This window comes from Mustela nigripes, chromosome 1, assembly GCF_022355385.1.
Source record: "Mustela nigripes isolate SB6536 chromosome 1, MUSNIG.SB6536, whole genome shotgun sequence".
NCBI classification, from domain to species: Eukaryota; Metazoa; Chordata; class Mammalia; order Carnivora; family Mustelidae; genus Mustela; species Mustela nigripes.
The window spans coordinates 90,158,260-90,175,145 of NC_081557.1; the positions used below are offsets into that span (position 1 = coordinate 90,158,260).

General features: G+C 49.5%; 1 protein-coding gene across 3 annotated transcripts in view; it reads left to right on the forward strand.

Moving 5' to 3' along the window:
• The window catches only part of THY1 (Thy-1 cell surface antigen), a 5,470-nt gene extending 1,965 nt beyond the window's left edge, over positions 1–3,505 (forward strand). For all 3 annotated transcript variants that reach the window (XM_059415425.1, XM_059415435.1, XM_059415444.1), the window contains exons 2-4: positions 750–810; positions 1,298–1,633; positions 2,200–3,505. In XM_059415425.1, the coding sequence (XP_059271408.1) occupies positions 774–810; positions 1,298–1,633; positions 2,200–2,312 (486 nt within the window). In that variant the 5' untranslated portion in view covers positions 750–773 and the 3' untranslated portion in view covers positions 2,313–3,505. The remainder of the gene's footprint in view (positions 1–749; positions 811–1,297; positions 1,634–2,199) is intronic.
• The last annotated feature ends 13,381 nt before the right edge of the window (positions 3,506–16,886 follow it).

Consider the following 16,886-nt stretch of genomic DNA (forward strand, 5'->3'; position numbering starts at 1 on the left):
ATAAATAAAATCTTAAAAAAAAAAAAAAGAAAGAAAGAAAGAAACAGAAAATCCCCGAATGGGAAGTTTTTATGTAATGGGTAGGGTTTTAGTGTTGCAAGATAAAAGGAATTCTGGAGATTGCCTGCACAACATTGTGAGGGAACCTAATAACACCACTGAACTGTACACTTAAAAATGATTAAGACAGAGGCACCTGGGTGGCACAGTCAGTTAAGCAACTGACTCTTGGTTTAACCTCAGGTCATGATCTCAGGGTCCTGAGATCAAGCCCCGGGTCCCACCACACAGGGACACAGATCTGCTGAAGATTTTCTCCCACTCTGCTCCTCCCCTATCCCTTGCACATGTGCTTTTTCTCACTCTTTCTCTCAAATAAATCTTATTTAAATGATTAAGAGAGTAAATGTTGTGTTAGCTCCACTTTGCCACAATTAGGATATAGGATGTCTCTGCCTTCCTGAAGGAAAAAGGAAATGGTCAAAGTCCCTTTACTCTAGGCTTTCCACACAGAGACACCATCACAATGTGTGTCCTCCCCCTCCCCTTACTTTCCCAGAGCAGGGAGGCACCAAGTGGCAGTGTCACAGTCACTCAGAAGTGGGAGGGGAGAAGTACACAGAGAAGCTTGCCTGCCTGGCTCGGCCATCACAGCATGTGTCCCTGAGCCACACCCCCCCAGCCCTAGCAGTAAATGTGGGACCACCTGCTCCATCTCCTGGCTGACCCCCATCCTGTTGCACCCTCAGATCAAGGACTGAGCTCCTGGCACCATGAACCCCACCATTGGCTTCGCTCTTCTGCTGACAGGTACTGGGCAAGGGGCAGGGCTGGGATTCCAAGTACCTTGGCTTCCTTCCCTTCAGAGAAGCTAGCTTCTTCCCTCCCAACCTCGGAGCGGGAGATGACAGAGAGAGAGGGCTCTTTTTCATCCCTAAATCCGCTGAGTAACCTAGTTGCTCTTCGGGCTGCCTGAAGCAGTTTTTGGAAAAACAGTTCACTGAGTTTGCCCCATACTGAGCTGGGATCTCCAAATGGGAACCGGGAGCCTACATCAACTCCCCAAGATCTCCTGCCCTCTGGGACACCAGGACTAAAAAACATGAGGGAAGGAGGCTGGGTCTGCATCAGGGAAGTGAAAGTGGCCCCCAGGGACCTCTGGAGTGGGGAGAGGTACCCAAAAAGCAGACCCTTGTGCCCTCCCTGGCCAGACCACTCTCTCCAGTTACTGTGGGTGGGAGGTCCCCTGCTCTCCAGGCCCCCCCCCCAACTTGGGAGTGGGCACTGCTGGTGCCAGTCTTGCAGGTAGCCCGTGGGCAGAAAGTGACCAGCCTGACAGCGTGCCTGGTGGACCAGAGCCTTCGTCTGGACTGCCGCCATGAGAATTCTACCACCTCGCCCATCCAGTATGAGTTCAGCCTGACCCGGGAGAAAAAGAAGCACGTACTCTATGGCACTATGGGGGTGCCTGAGCACTCATATCGCTCCCGAACCAACTTCACCAGCAAGTACAATATCAAGGTCCTCTACTTATCCAGCTTCACCACCAAGGACGAGGGAACGTACACCTGTGAACTCCGGCTCTCTGGCCAGCCCCCCATCACCTCCAGCAAGAATGTTTCTGTGCTCAGAGGTGAGGCAAGCTCCCAACAAGGCCAAGTGAGCTGGAAGAAGAGGCTAGAGGGGAGAGGGCTGGCTAGGACAGCAGGCAGTCCCCTTAGCCAGACTAGAGAAGAGCGGGGCCCAGAACCTCTCTCTTCCTCCCCCCAGCTACTGCCTGGTGCCCTGGGGAACCACTGCCTGCTTTGTGTATGAAGGGAAAGGCTAAGGGGACAGTGAGACAGGCGGAATGGTGTCACAGACACTTCTACCATGACCGGGCAAATCACTTGGCCCCACCCCCTGTCCTCCCCCATACCCCCCACCCTAGAAAACAGGGAAGACACTAGCTACCTCACCCAACGTTTTCTATAGAAGGTGCTTGATAAACGATTTGATATGACGTTTGTTCAAGACTCAGGAAGCTGCGAATAAGAAAGATAGTTGGTTCTACTAGAGCAGACTGGCCCTGGTTCCAGCTAAGCCAACATGGCACCAGTCTGCCCAAGGGAATGTGCCCCAGCTCAGGGCCTGTGGCTGCGTGAATCCTGGGCCCTCTTCACTCCTGCCCTGCTCTTCCCCTCCATTCTCTTTCCACAGACAAACTGGTCAAGTGTGAGGGCATCAGCCTGCTGGCCCAGAACACCTCGTGGCTGCTGCTGCTCCTGCTCTCCCTGCCTCTCCTACAGGCCATGGACTTCATCTCCCTGTGACTGCTTGGGCAGGAAGCCACATGGCCCCGGCCAGAGACCCTACTTCTCTGCGTTTGCTGACTCCCTCCCCCCCAAGTCCCTCACACAGCTCGAGGAACAATGGGGACTCCCCCACAAGGAATCCCAGCGCCGCATGCATCACCATCCCAGCCCTCTGCCACCCCCCCACCGTCTCACTCCCTCTCTGCACGCCACTGGCTGTCTTTTTTTTTTTGTACTCTTTGTTCCAGAGCTGCTTCTATCTGGTTTATCCTTCCTTTTCTTTGGGAGTTTGTGAAAAGGGAAGCCAGGGTTGGGGACGTGATGGAGAGTGAGGGAATGGAAGGGGTAGAAGGATAGAGGGTCCCAGGGGGACGAAGGAGGGGGGTCATCCTTGCCCACCAGGACCATGGGCCTGGGAGAAACCTGGAAAAGAAGGAGGAGGAGGTGCATCTGGGCCTAGTACATCCCTCAGCAGGTGGGGATGGTGCCCAAAGACCCCGGATGTGAGGGCACTGCCAAGCGTTTGTGGCCCATAACAAGAGGACAGAACCGAACATCTCCGGGAGCATTCTCTGCCACAGCAAGAAGCTGTCTTTTTACCACTGCAGAGGTCCCCTTGGGATTGTGGGCCTGGCATGGCCAGGTGACAGAGCAGAATCTGCCTGGGAGTGGTGCTGACGGAGGGCTGCAGACAGGAAGAAGAGAGGGTCCAGCATTCCTCTGTACCTGATGAAACTACAATTAAGAGCCTACTGTCCCTCACTACCTCAGCCAGCAGCTGAGCGGGTGGCAGAGGACCAGCCTCCTCCCAACCAGTCCCAAGCTCCTAGAGCTTCCAGAATTCTGACCTAGAGGCAGGAAGCCAGGCCAGGTAGAGTCCCTGAGCAGAGGAGTGTGTGGCCCGAGTGTTCAGGAGGCTCTTCTTTCCCTCCCTGGTCAGTGCCAGACCCCAGTGGCTGGAGGCTGAGCCTTCCGACAGTCCTCTGCTCTACAGGTTAGGCTTCTTGGGGGCCTGGGAGGTCTGGGGTGGGGGAATCTGAGGCAGCCCTTGGAGAGAGACATGCCTCGATAGATGGCTGTTCCCAACCCCCAGCTCCCTGCCCCACCCTGGCAACAGTGTCCTGTCCTGTGACTGTGTATAGTGCACCACAGCTTCCGGTATCTCATTGAGGAAAAAGAGAACCACACAATAAAACCAAGCCTCTGGAGAATGCCTGTCTGCGCTTCTCTGCTTTGCTGCTCCGTCTGCCCCCAGGTCCTCTTCCCCTCCCTTAGTGGTACATCTAGGAGCTCCAAATCGCCCTGTGAAGTCTCCCTCTCCCCTGCCTTCAGCACTTCCCCTCCCCTGCTGCCCCCAGGGTGGGGACGGGGGACGGGGGGCGGGGGGGACACTGCATGCTGGACTTTCCAGAACAACTCTAACGTGGCACATTTGCCCCAATAAATGAATGTTCCATCTCCACTGACTGACCTGGCAGGAACAACAGACATACCTGCCTGAATGTGGGCCAAGCCACGTGGCCCAAGAGGCTAACAAGCACTATGGGGTAGAGTCTGCTTTTTCTTCTTGGACCTGGTTGTTCTCAGAAACGCCCCCTCAAGGGACATCTGCTACAGAGAGGGGAAGTACAGGGGCATCAAGAGTAAGCATGGGAGGTGGCACAGTGGCAGTCCACGCCATTAAGATGTTAAAGACAAGTATGTCTTCAATCCGACACACCTATATCCAGGACTGCAGGGAGCAGGGGGTGGGGAGAAAACACAGCCTGCAGGGCCTGGTTCCCTCCCCTCAAAGTCAATGAGTAGCATGTGAACATCAGTGGTCATCCTGGTGCCGGGAGCTAGAACGGGACCGCGGGATGGTCCCAGGGTCCCCCAGAGAGCCCAGCCGGCTCTGCCAGGAAATGTGGGAGCAGAGGGTGGGGACTATCCACAGGCTCACTCATCTGGTATTCCCCACCATGTAGGCTGCTCTGAGCATTTACTTAAAGGCCCAGGATCTAAATTCATGCCACTGGCTCCCACTCTTCCTGCCACCTCCTATCGACGCCTGTGCCCTGCCAGCGGCCGTGCAGTGACCATACCCGAAGATGGCAAGAGAAGCCTGCAAGTTGGAGAGGGAGCTGCCTGTGTCATCGACCATGAGGCCCACATCACTCAGGATGGCGCAGCCGGCCTGGGGTCTCCAGAGGACACTAGGGGACACAGGCTCCTCTTGTTCTGCCCTGCTTGAGCTTCAAGGGCCATGCCAAGAAAATAAAAAGAGGCTTTGTGGGGGAGGGAAGAATGAATGCCTTCCTTGGGGTAGTGAGAGTTAAAGGTGGAAGGACCTTCTGGAAGGAATTGGGAAGCCAGGTGTGAAGACTCAACTCTGCGTAAAGCCTCCTATGGGGCCTTTATCATACACTGGGGTGTGGTTTCCCTGGAGTTTAGCAGCCACACTCTGAGGTCCTGGTGAGCCAGTGCTGCCCCCTGCAGCCACACTTGGGAGAGGAGAACCTGAGGCCTGCCGCAGGTGAGGCTAGCTTAAGAAGCCACAGAGAGGCCATCAGAGAACCAAGGGCTCTAGAAGGCAGGAAAAGAAAAGAGGGGAATGGGCCAGGGGGCGGGGGGAAGGCCCTACAATTTAGAGTCTGGGCCATCGGGCCTCGCAACGTAAGCCAAGAAAGAACATACTATGGGCCAGGCATGACTGTCTTCACATGAGAAAACAGCCACCTCAGGTGAAGAGAAAGTGTTAGAGCTGGATCCCTTCAGAGTCCTAGCAAAGCACGGGGGGGGGGGGGGGGGGGTCATCTGCTCTCTCGCACTCAGCCCAGGACAAAGGTGATATGGCCTTCCTGCCCAGGCTCTCAGCCTCAGGAGACTCGGGCCCCGAATGCTCCACCACCCTGACCCCTCAGGGAGGAGCAGGTCCTGTGAAGACTCCCAGGAGGCATCTCTGCCTGGCAGAGGGAGACCTGGAGCCAGGGAAAGGTATGGAAAGTGGAAGCATGGGGGAGGGGGCAATGTGGAACCGGTGTGAAAGTTCCATGGAGGCCAAGTGTGAATGCACAGCCAGAAGGGCCCCTACATGGCCGGCAGTGCCCAGCTGTGGGCGTGGTCAGTGGAAGCCACCTGCCCAATCTACAGGAAAGCAGTTTCCTGAATTTGGTGGGAGCCCGGGCTGGATAACTCTGGTCACTTCACTCTTCAATGCCTCACTTCTCTACTATTCCAAATCATGAGTCCAGTTTGGCTGGACTCATTTATTTGTAGAAAAACATGAAGGTTCTGGTCCTGGGCCGAGAAGTAAAACACACACACAGCCTCTGGCTGAGGGAATCGACAGTCCAGTAAGAAGCAAAGAAATGATCTCAGTGCAGTGATCAATGCTATGAGGAGGGCAAGCTGTGGTGGACACTGCTGGCTATTCCCACAACGTGCACGCTCCTCTTCCTCAGCATTAGGACCCACAAATTACAATTGGTATCTGTGGTCCAGAATAAAGACTCCCTCTCCCAGCTCCCGTGCAGCAAGATGTGCCTACATGGCCAAGTTCTTTCTGATGGGACATAAGGGCAAAATGATGTGGAACTTCTATGAAGTGCTTTTTTTTTTTTTAAAGATTTTATTTATTTACTTGACAGACAGAGATCACAAGTAGGCAGAGAGGCCGGCAGAGAGAGATAGAGGAGGAAGCAGGCTCCTTGCTGAGCAGAGTGCCCGACTTGGGGCTTGATCCCAGGACCCTGGGATCATGACCGGAGCAGAAGGCAGAGGCTTTCACCCACTGAGCCACCCAGGCACCCCTATGAAGTGCTCTTAAAGGGAAAATATATGCCTTTCTCCCCCATTTACCTTCCTGCTGGTTGGAATGTGGACTTGAGGGCTAGAACTAGAGCAGCCATATTGGACTAAGGGGTAGAAGATATGTGTAACAAATGACAAAGCACAAGATTCCTAGTATTGGTACAGCTGTCACAAGAGCCACGGACAACCATGTTTGTGCTACTGTTATTTGGAGTTTTTCGCATTCTCAACTAAACCCAAACGTATGTTTAAAAGAAGCCATTACTTAACGCTATTGAATCATAGACTTAAAAATGGTTAAGATGGTCAATTTCATATGTGTTTTTTACCACAACAGAAGGAAAAAGAAGAAGCCAAAGTCAAACAGAGAGACAGAAAGTAAAATGGTGGTTATCAGGGGCTGGGAAGAGAAGAAAGAGGGGATAATGGAGAGTTAGTGTCTAATGGGTACAAAGTTTCAGTTCTGGAAAATGAAAAATGTTCTGGAGATGGATGGTGGTAATGGTAGCAAAACAATAGGAGCCAGACTTACCACCACTGACCCACACCCTTAAAGATGGCTGAAATGGTCAATTTCATGTTATATGTATTTTATCACAATTTTTAAAAAGCAGCAGCAGCAAACTAGGCAGAAGGGAACTTTCTGGACTGCTTACATGCGTGCATGCTTGCTGGGTCAAAAGTCACCAAACTACATATTGAAATGAGGGAATTTCATTGACTGTAAATTAGACCTCTCTAAGATACCATGGGAATACATAAGTAGCCAGGCCAAAGGGCTTCCCAGAGGAGGAGTCATGAGTATGAGTTAGCCCAAAAAGTGGGCTCTGTGATTTTATAAGCTGATTACAAAGAAAGGAACGTTATTTTATTTCTTCTATAACCCGAAAAACATGGGAAGAGAGGGGAAGCTATTATGGGTTCAGTCTGAGAACAGGCCTTGGCCTATCTTCTAGGGCAACTCACCAACACTGGTTGATAGAAAAGCTCTCCGAGCACACAGGCCCATCATCAGGGGCCCTGACCTAGTCAATATTCATTCACACATTCACTAAGTACACACTCCACACCAGAAAGTATAATAGAACAGAAAAGTGAATGATACAGACAAGTTCCCACCCCACAAAATGGCTGCTGCTGTCCAGAGGATGACATTAAACAGGGAAACCAATGAATAAGTCTCGTGAGTATAGACCAGGTCATCTCCATGTAGGAGGTGATAAGGGGACACTTTAGTTAGGACAATAGGGGACAGCCTGAGGAGGGGGCCATTGGGTGGAGACCTGGAAGAGAAGCCGGCCGCCCTTTTCGAGAGCAGGAAGCACATGCAGGCAGAGAGGAACAGTAAGGGTGTGCTCAAGGCGTCCAGGCGAGGGGTGGTACTCCCACCAATGTCTCTGAAAAGGCAGGTGTGAGCCAGGTCCTCTGCAGGTCACAGTGAAAAGTTTGCATTTTATTCTGAGGAGAGTGGGGAGGTGACAAAGGATTTGACCTACCTAAAAATGTTTTTAGAAGCTCCCTCTTGCTGCTCAGTGGGAAATGGATTAGAGAAGGACAACAGGAGAAAGACTATTATGGTAATCCTAGGAGACACTACAGCAGCTTGGACAAGAATTGTAGTGGCCAAAGTAGGAGGAGGGAGGCACCTGGGTGCCTCAGTGGGTTAAAGCCTCTGCCTTTGGCTCAGGTCATGGTCTCAGGGTCCTGGGATCGAGCCCCCCATCGGGCTCTCTGCTCAGCAGGGGCCTGCTTCCCCCCACACCCCTCCCTCTCTCTGCCTGCCTCTCTGCCTGCTTGTGATCTCTGTCTGTCAAATAAATAAATAAAATCTTTAAAAAAAAAAAAAAAGTAGGAGGAGGTGGTGACTTTCACAGACACACAAAACTGAGAGGTCTGGTGAAATCTGTCTGTGGATTTTACATCGGTTTCCCCATTCTGACATTGTACTATGGCTATGTAAGATGTTACCACTGGGGAAAACCGGGTGGAAGGTCCACGGGACCTCTTTATACTATTTTTGCAACTTCCCATAAATCTATAATTATTTTAAAATAATTTTCCTTTTAATTCTCAACAGCAAGCATGCACTCAAAAAAAAAGATGGCAAGTACTAACTCCAGAGGAAAGAAAAAAGGAATTCTAATCAGAGCACATTACCCAGCTTGGCTAAAAACAACATTCACATCGTCACCCTCATATACAAACACTGAACTGTGGTGAGCACAAAACTTTAGCCAGGGTCACCTGGGTGGCTCAGTGGGTTAAAGCCTCTGCCTTCCGCTCAGGTCATGATCTCAGGGTCCTGGGATTGAGCCCTGCATGGGGCTCACTGCTCAGCAGGGAGTCTCCTTCCCCCACCTCCCCCCACTCTCTCTCCGCCTGCTTCTCTGCCTACTTGTGATCTGTCAAATAAATAAATAAAATCTTAAAAAAAAAAAAAAAACACTTTAACCAAAAGTTGTGATAACACAGATGGAAGTAGTCTAAATGCATTTGGGGGCACAAAACAGGCCTATAAGAATGCTAAACCTCATTCCCACAGGTGAAAGTAAACAGATAATACTGAAAACTGAAAATGTAGGAAACGGTTATCTACATGAGAAATTCTAACATACAGACATAAATGGCAGAAAAACTAGACAAAATAGTTAAGAATGCTTGCTTTGGGAAATGAAAATTCAGAATGGGGAAACACACTGCTTTTATGAGATAAACCTAGTAATATATTTTTTTCTCTATAAATGTATCAGTTTGCTAGGCAGTAAAAATTAAATATATTTAAAGAAATATGTTGAAGCCTGCCAAAGAACAGAGAGGACTTGCTTACTGGCGGTCTGGATGGAAGTGCAGGTGTTAGAAAGAGGGGAAGAAGAATTCCAGATGACCCTTGGGTTTTTGCTTGGGCAGGGAATGGAGGGTGATGCCATCTGTTGAGATAGAAAAGGCTGGGAGAGTATGGGGGTGGAGAAGTGGATGTATTAAATCTACAACACCCATCAGACATCCAAACAGAAGTAACTAGAAGACAGCTGGATATCCCAGTTCTGCTCACAGGGGAAAGTCAGGGTTAGAGCTAAAACTTGGTAGACGTCAGCATGTGGGTGGTAGGCACTGACCATGGGGCAAGTAAGATTATGCACAGAAACATCAAAGAGAATTAATCAAGCCCAAGCCTAGAATCTGAAGTGGTCGAATATTTCCAGTTTGGGGGAAAGCAAAGGAGATTAAAGAGGAGCCAGAGAGGGAAGAGGAAAGCCAGGGGTCTGTGGAGCCAGAGAAGAGAAAGTTTTGAAAAAGAGCAATCAACAAGGTCAGCTGCTGATAAGAAGTCAAGGAAGATGATTAAATAAAACTTAAAAAAATAAAAGTCAAGAAGATGAGGAGGACCAATTTGTTGGTGACTATGGTAGCTAGTCTCCAAAGATGGCACCCTTAATAAACCATGCCCCTGTTGTAAGCCTTTCCCCTTGAACCTGACATGGCCCTGTGTTTTGCTTATGACCAACAGCATATGGTCATGCTGCATGACCTCCAAGGCTAGGTCATAAGAAGCCTCGCAGCTTCCACCCCATTCTCCACGAATGCTCACCCCTGGGACACTCCTTCTTAGAACCCAGCTGCCCTTCTGAGAGGCTAAGTCACATGGTGGCCATGTGTAGGCACTCCAGTCACCAGACCCAGCTAAGGTCCCAGCCAATGGCCACCATCAACTGCCAGTCATGTCAGTGCACTGAGCCTTTGGATGACTCCAGGCCCAGCTGCTACTGACCGTAGCCTCCTGAGAAACCTCAAGTGAGAATTTCCATCACCACAGCAGCAAGAGATACATTAATAAGTTGTTTAAAACCGCTCAATTTTGAAATGTGACATAGCAATAGATAACCAGACAGTGACTTTAACAAGAGCAGTTCAGTGGGGTTCTGGTAATAGAAGCCAGACTGCAGCGATCAGTAGGGTGAGTGGGAGAGTGTGAACTGCTATTCCAGGAAGTCTTACTGTGATTGCTGTGGAAGGTGGTGTCCAGGAGAGTTTGGTTTGTTTTTTTAAGTTGGGAGATACTAGAGCATGGGTGTATGTTGATAGTGATTATTCCTGGAGCAGAGAAAGACTAACGAAAGGAGGAAGAAGAATGCAACAAAGCAGGGTTCTAAGGAAGCCCAGAGGGAGGGATCTAGAAGGAGAGAAGGCAAAGAAGACACGTGTGCAGGTGGGGAGGATTGTGAACCTGAAGGTGGGAAAGTCAGGGGTTTTCTCACAGGCAGCAAGGCTGTCAGCTGATTGAGAAGACGGAGGGAAAATGAGACAGCTTTGAGAAAACAGAAAATATGAAAGAGTCCTATCAATAAGTGGGTATGGTAGGATTCTAAAAACAGTCTCCCAAGATTCCCTACCTCCTAGTCCCTGGAGTCTATAAATGAGATGAGATGTCGCCCCATGACTGTGTTAAGTTAATGGCACAGACGATCTTAAAAAGGGGGATATTACTGGGGCGCCCAGGTGGCTCAGTCTGTTTAGTATTCAACTCTTGATTTTGGTTCCGGCTCAGAGTTGTGAGATCAAGTTGTGAGATCTTAATCTTAAGATTAACCCTCCCAAAGATTCTCTCTCTCAGGCGCCTGGGTGGCTTAGTGGGTTAAGCCTCTGCCTTCAGCTCTGGTCATAATCTCAGGGTCCTTGGATCGAGCCCTGCATTGAGCTCTCTGCTCAGTGGGGAGCCTACCTCCCCACCCCCCTCTCACTGTCTGCCTCTCTGCCTACTTGTGATCTGTCAGATAAATAAATAAAAATCTTAAAAAAAAAAAAAAAGATTCTCTCCCTTTCCCTCTACCCTCACACCCCCTAAAAAAAAAACAGAGAGAGAAAAAGGGAGTGATCTAGCCTAACACAATCACATGATCCCTTCAAAAGCAGAGAATATTCTCTGGCTAGTGGCAGAAGTGAAAGGGAAGCAGCCAGAGAGATCTGAAGCACAGGGGAGATTCAACATGCCACTGCTGGTCACTTGAGAAGGAATGTGGGCAGCATCTGAGAGCAGACAGGAGATCCCACTAGCAGCCAGCAAGGAAAAAGGGACCTTATACACCCATAAGGATTCGGATTCTGCCTAAATGAGTTTGGAAGTGGATTTTTGCCCTGGGCCTCCAGATAAGAGCCAGCCCCCACAACACGTTAATTTTGGCCTTGTGAGACTCTGGCCAGAGAACCAGATGATCCCACCAGGACTTCTGACCTACAGACTGTGTATTTTGAGCCACTAAGTTTCTGGGCATGAGCCCCGACAGTCAGCACACTCCCTCTCTTGCTGTAGGGCCTTCCGGGCAGCTCCACTCCTCACATGGGGGCGACTCACCCTTTCAGGGCCTCCGTGTCCTAAGATGATGACAGCTGCCATCACAGCTCTGGGCTCAGGCTTGGGGCTTAACATCTTCATAGTTTCCGGTCATCTAGACCTGAGCTGTCCAACATGGCAGCCACTAGTCTTGGGTGGCTACTTAGATGTAAACTTAAAGGAATTACATCTAAGTGAGTTAAATGCTCAGTTCCTCACTCATACCAGTCACATTTCAAGTGCTCAAAAGCATATGTGACTACTGGCTGACACCCTGAACAGAGTGGAAATCATTTCCATCCTCGCAGAAAGTTCTGTTGGACAGAGCTGGGCTGGACAGTGGATAGGAACCATGGTTGTCTGAACCACTGCCCTTCAGCAGTAGCTGAACTCATGAAAAGGAGGCAGAACAACAGGGCCCTTAGGGGACACCTCTAAGCCCCAGCAATGCTCTGAGTACACCAAAACCTCTGAGCCCAGAACAGAGCATGGTTAGGCCCACAGAGGGGAAGGTTTCTTCTTACCGCTAGTCTATGGCACCCCCCCACCCACATTCTTTACTTCCTGCCTCAGCACAACTGACCGTGGAAGTCCACGTCCTTCAGAGGAACACAGACACACCCACACCCGCAAAGGTGTGGTATGCCTCTAACCCTAACCAGCCACTCACATAGTCACAGCACATGCCAAGTCGGTGAGTTCGGAAATGTCCACATTTCCTCACTGTGTGGGACATCAGTAAGGTCCGCGGGATGCTCACAGTCCACCCGGTTCTGTCTCACCTCTGTCACTGCCTGTCCTCCTCAGCGCCCCTTGTCTTGCTCCACAGTTCCTGTAAACACCTGCTGGGCCACCACCCAGCAACAGTGTTCTACACAGAATACTCAAAACTCAGGGCAAACAGGGGCACCTGGATGACTCAGTCAGTTAAGCGCCCAACTCTTCATTTCGGCTCAGGTCATCATGATCTCAGGGTCCTGGGATAGAGTCCCATGTTGCGGGGGGGGGGGGTCCCTCTCAATGGGGAGTCTGTTTGTCTCCCTCTCCTCTGCCCCTCCCCCTGCTCATGCTCACAATCTCTCTCTCTCAAATAAATAAATAAATCGTAAAAAAAAAAAAAAAAAAAAAAACCCGAAGGCAAAGAAATGCATTTCTCCCCATCCACTGCCTTCTAAAAACCAAGAGGTAAGAATTCCACCAGATTTAACATTCCTCTCAGCCCAGTGGTAGATAACTTACTTTACGTGGAGAAAACTAAAAGCACTTCATAGTGATTCTCCCAAAGCAAGGACTCAGCCCCAAGGTGAATTGAAGTCCCACTCTCTCTCTCTAGAAACTGAAAACTGCTTACAACATTTAAAAGCTGGCTTTTCCAGGGTGCCTAGGTGGCTCAGTGGGTTAAGCCTCTGCCTTCGGCTCAGGTCATGATCTCAGGGTCTTGGGATCAAGCCCTGCATCCAGCTCTCTGCTCAGCAGGGAGCCTGCTTCCTCCTCTCTCTGCCTGCCTTTCTGCCTACTTGTGATCTCTGTCAAATAAATAAATAAAACCTTTAAAAAAAAAAAAAAGCTGGCTTTTCCTGTATCCCCTTACCAAGGAGCCAAATAATCATACAGCCCAATCTCAGGCAGGCTCCCCGTACAGATGTCTCCCCAAAGCTGACTTGAAGACCATGAAGGGACCAATTGGGGCCATACCAACTGGAAGACCTGAAGCCAGGAAGGCACTGGATGTTTGGAGAAGGAAGGTGGCATGAGGGAAACCCAACTATATAGCACATGCCTCAAAACAAACTAGATTTACCACATTCTTGTTGAAACCGCAGGATAGTCCTAAAAAGGTGAAATCGGGGTGCCTGGGTGGCTCAGTGGGTTAAAGCCTCTGCCTTCACCTCAGGTCATGATCCCAGAGTCCTGGGATCAAGCCCCACATCGAGCTCTCTGCTCCCTGCTTCCTCTTCTCTCTGCCTGCCTCTCTGCCTACTTGTGATCTTTGTCTGTCAAATAAATAAATAAAATCTTTAAAAAATAAATAAAAATAAAAATAATAAAAAGGTGAAATCATCCTGGGATGATAAGTATATTACTGCTAATTTAAGAGCTGTAAAATGCTACTGATACTTCCTTTATGGAGTGGGCTAAGTTTTTAGTGTTTGGTGTTAGTGAGCATAAAATATGTATCAGGCATATCATAGGATCACTCAGTCATCCTAATCTTATTTTTCATCAAGAGTCTTCAGATGCAAAACCTCCTACTGTTTCAGCACCTGGACTGTCAGCGGTGGGGGAGGAGAATATTAGCCAAGCCAGGAGTAATAGAATAAGAACTCAAAGAAGACAGAAGCAATAGGGAGGGAGAGGAGACCTTAGGGGAACAAAAGAGACAGAATCAAAAAGATACAGCCCCCAGCAGATGTAGGGAATGTGGTGAGATAATATTTCTAAATAGGATTTTTTCTTTTTTCTTTTTTTTTTTTTTTTTTTTTTTGCTTCCCTTTCTCCACATAGTCCCACTTTAAGCAGCCAAGCTTTGGTGCTTATGCCTCAGTAAAAGCATGAGACAGCAAAAACTAGGGGGAAAAAAAATGGGAAGCCACTTCAGGCTTTTGGATTTTAATTGCCTAGGCCCTCAATAAAACAGAAAGGACTTGAAACCTATACAAAAGATGCGGGGACAATATCATCGGTAAAGCCAGACCTCCCATTGGCATTACCCTCAGCAGATGAGAGCCAGAGGGGGAAGAAGTAAGAGGGCAGATGTTGGTGGGTTCTGTCCACAGGGACCTCGAGCAGGTTCCTGAGATATGACAACGACGGGGCCCTGCCCCAACATCTACCGAGCCTCAGAAAGGAGACCTGGTCCCAGAAAGAGGAAATGGCTGCAGAAGGGAACTTCTTTTGGAGGCAGCAGGAACCTTGGACAGCGCCACGCTCTCTCTGACCACCTCAGAATGATTCCTGTGTGTCTAAGACTGACCTGGGAGTAGCAGAGGGACACCAGACCAGAAGAAGCCATGCAAGCTACAACCAGGCAGGAGACATCTCAGTGGATACTCAGCTGATCATTCAAGAACAGGGCCACTTCTTCTAGTGCTTGGGCAAATACATATAGGGTGCTCCCCCGAGATTCAGGCAGTCTTTGGAGAAAGGAGGGGCAACTCCTACCAACCACCTGAACCTAAGTGTCCACCATTCCCAGGAGAAATGTAGGTATATTACAGAAACACAACTTTATGTTTCCTGCATCTCTGAATTGGTAGACTGAGATAATCCCTCTGTAAGAAGTAAAGGAAAGTTAGAAACCAGCAAATGTCCAGCTAGGAAACTGGATCCAGGATGCCATCCACAGATGTAGGGAATAAAGGAATAAAGCAAATTGAGTGGAGAACGGTGAATTGAAGGTTTGGATGTGTTGAGGGTGAGATGCTGGTGGGGTGTCCACGAGCATGTCAGGGGGCAGCCGGGTCATGAGAACTGGTGCTCAGGAACAAGGTCTACCTGAAACTGTGGGTTTTGGCGTCATGGGGTCCAAACACGCAGCAGCTGACGGAGGAGGAGTAAATCAGAGTGATCGTCTCATGTGCTCACTGTTGCCATAAGTGTTTTCATGCGTATTGACTCATTTGATCTTCAAGTCTACCCTACGGGGTGGGTACTCCTACTAACCTCGTTTTTTGACATGTGACAAAACAGATAATCAATGCTTCAGGCCTCAGAGCGAGTAACCAGAGGCATCAGAAGTGACCCCAGGAAATCTACAATCTACACGAAGGACAACTGCCAGGCTAGACTAGAAGCAAAGAGGAGGAGGGAGTTGTCAGGAGGAAAACCAGAAAAGCCTTATATCACAAAACCCGAAGGGAGAGAGGACTTCAAGAAGAACATGATGGGAGGCACCAAATTTGCAAGTGACCCAGTAACTGATTATAACTAAACAGACCCACTGGGATTGCACCTGGGAGTTCCTAATGCCCAGGAGAGGGAGGTGTCCTGACATCTGGGAGGGAGAGGACACGGGGGCGCTGCATGGACCAGGAGGGGGGGAAGTAGGGGAAGCATGACTCTTCCAAGAGAGCTGTGAGAAGGAGAGGGCTAGAATCCGTGTCCTTTCTAAAAAGAGAACAATTTAGAGACTATTATTCGGCAAACGGGAAGTCAGTAGATGATGAAAGTTTTAAAGACACAGGCCTCTGAAGCTGTGACAGTGACCATGAGCATGGAGAGAAAGAACGCTGGAGACACCTTCAATCCACGACTTTAACCTCACGCAGGCCCTGGATGCTGATAGCCCCGCTGTCTGTCCACAGTCCCGCCGCTGTTCCGCTCACTGGCACCGTGGTTCTTAGAGGGCTGTCCTTGGAGAGACAACTTCAGCATCATGAAGAAACTTGTCAGAAATGCAAGTTCTCCTGCCCACTCCAGCCCTCCCAGTCAGAAAGTCTGGGCAGGGCTTTAACAGACTCTTGATGACTCTGACACACTCATGTGAGAACCACTACCCTCAAGGACTCGAGATGCTGCCTTCTCTCTTTGCACATCGGATGGATGCTTTGTGCCCCGGTTTCTGTACTCCGTCCCCTCCCTTCCCACCACCTTGACGACGTGGCTTGGGCTCTTCTTCTCTCTCCCCTACATCACCAGTGCTCACTCTCCCCTAGGCTGTTTCTCCTCAACATATAAACATACGGTTATTTTTCCCATTTAAAAATATTTCTTGACCTCACTTCTCCTTTTACTTCCCACCCAACCTCTCTCCTTCCTTTACCACTAAGCTCCTCTGAAGGGTTGCCCGCACTATACCTTGCCTCTCTCCTCCCATCCTTCCTTGAGCCCATCCACAGACTTTCACCCCACCACCCCACCAAAACCATTCTTGTCAAGGTCACCAACACTATTGGAAATCAATTCCCAGACTCATGTTACTTAATCCATAGGCAACATTTGACACAACGGATCTTTCTCTCCTGGATGGTAACTTTCCTTCTCTGGGCTTATGGTGTAACACCATCCCTCGGATTTTTTATTCTCTACTTCATACTTCTCAGTCTTTTTGATATATTCTACTCAATGCTAAAGTCATTTAATGTCAGAGAGCTTCAGGATTCAGTCCTGGCGTGTCTCTATTTTTCCTCCCTTGGTGACCTCCCCTAATCCCATAGCTTTAAAGAACAGATATATGCCAGGGACTCTCAAGTCTTTATCTGCAGCCCAGACCCTGCCAAACTTGTATATCCAACTGCTTTCTTGACATCTTGACATGCCTAATAGACACCTCAAATTTAGTAGGTATTAATCCAGCTCCTGCCTTCCCCCATCACCTTCCCAGTTAATGTTCAAACCAAAAATTCCTCCCTTTCTCTCATGCCACCTCATCCATCAGAAAATCTTGCTGACTCCACGTTCCAAATACATCCAGAACCCAACCACTGTTCACCACCCCTCCTGCTACCTACCACACAGAAACCACCAACTCT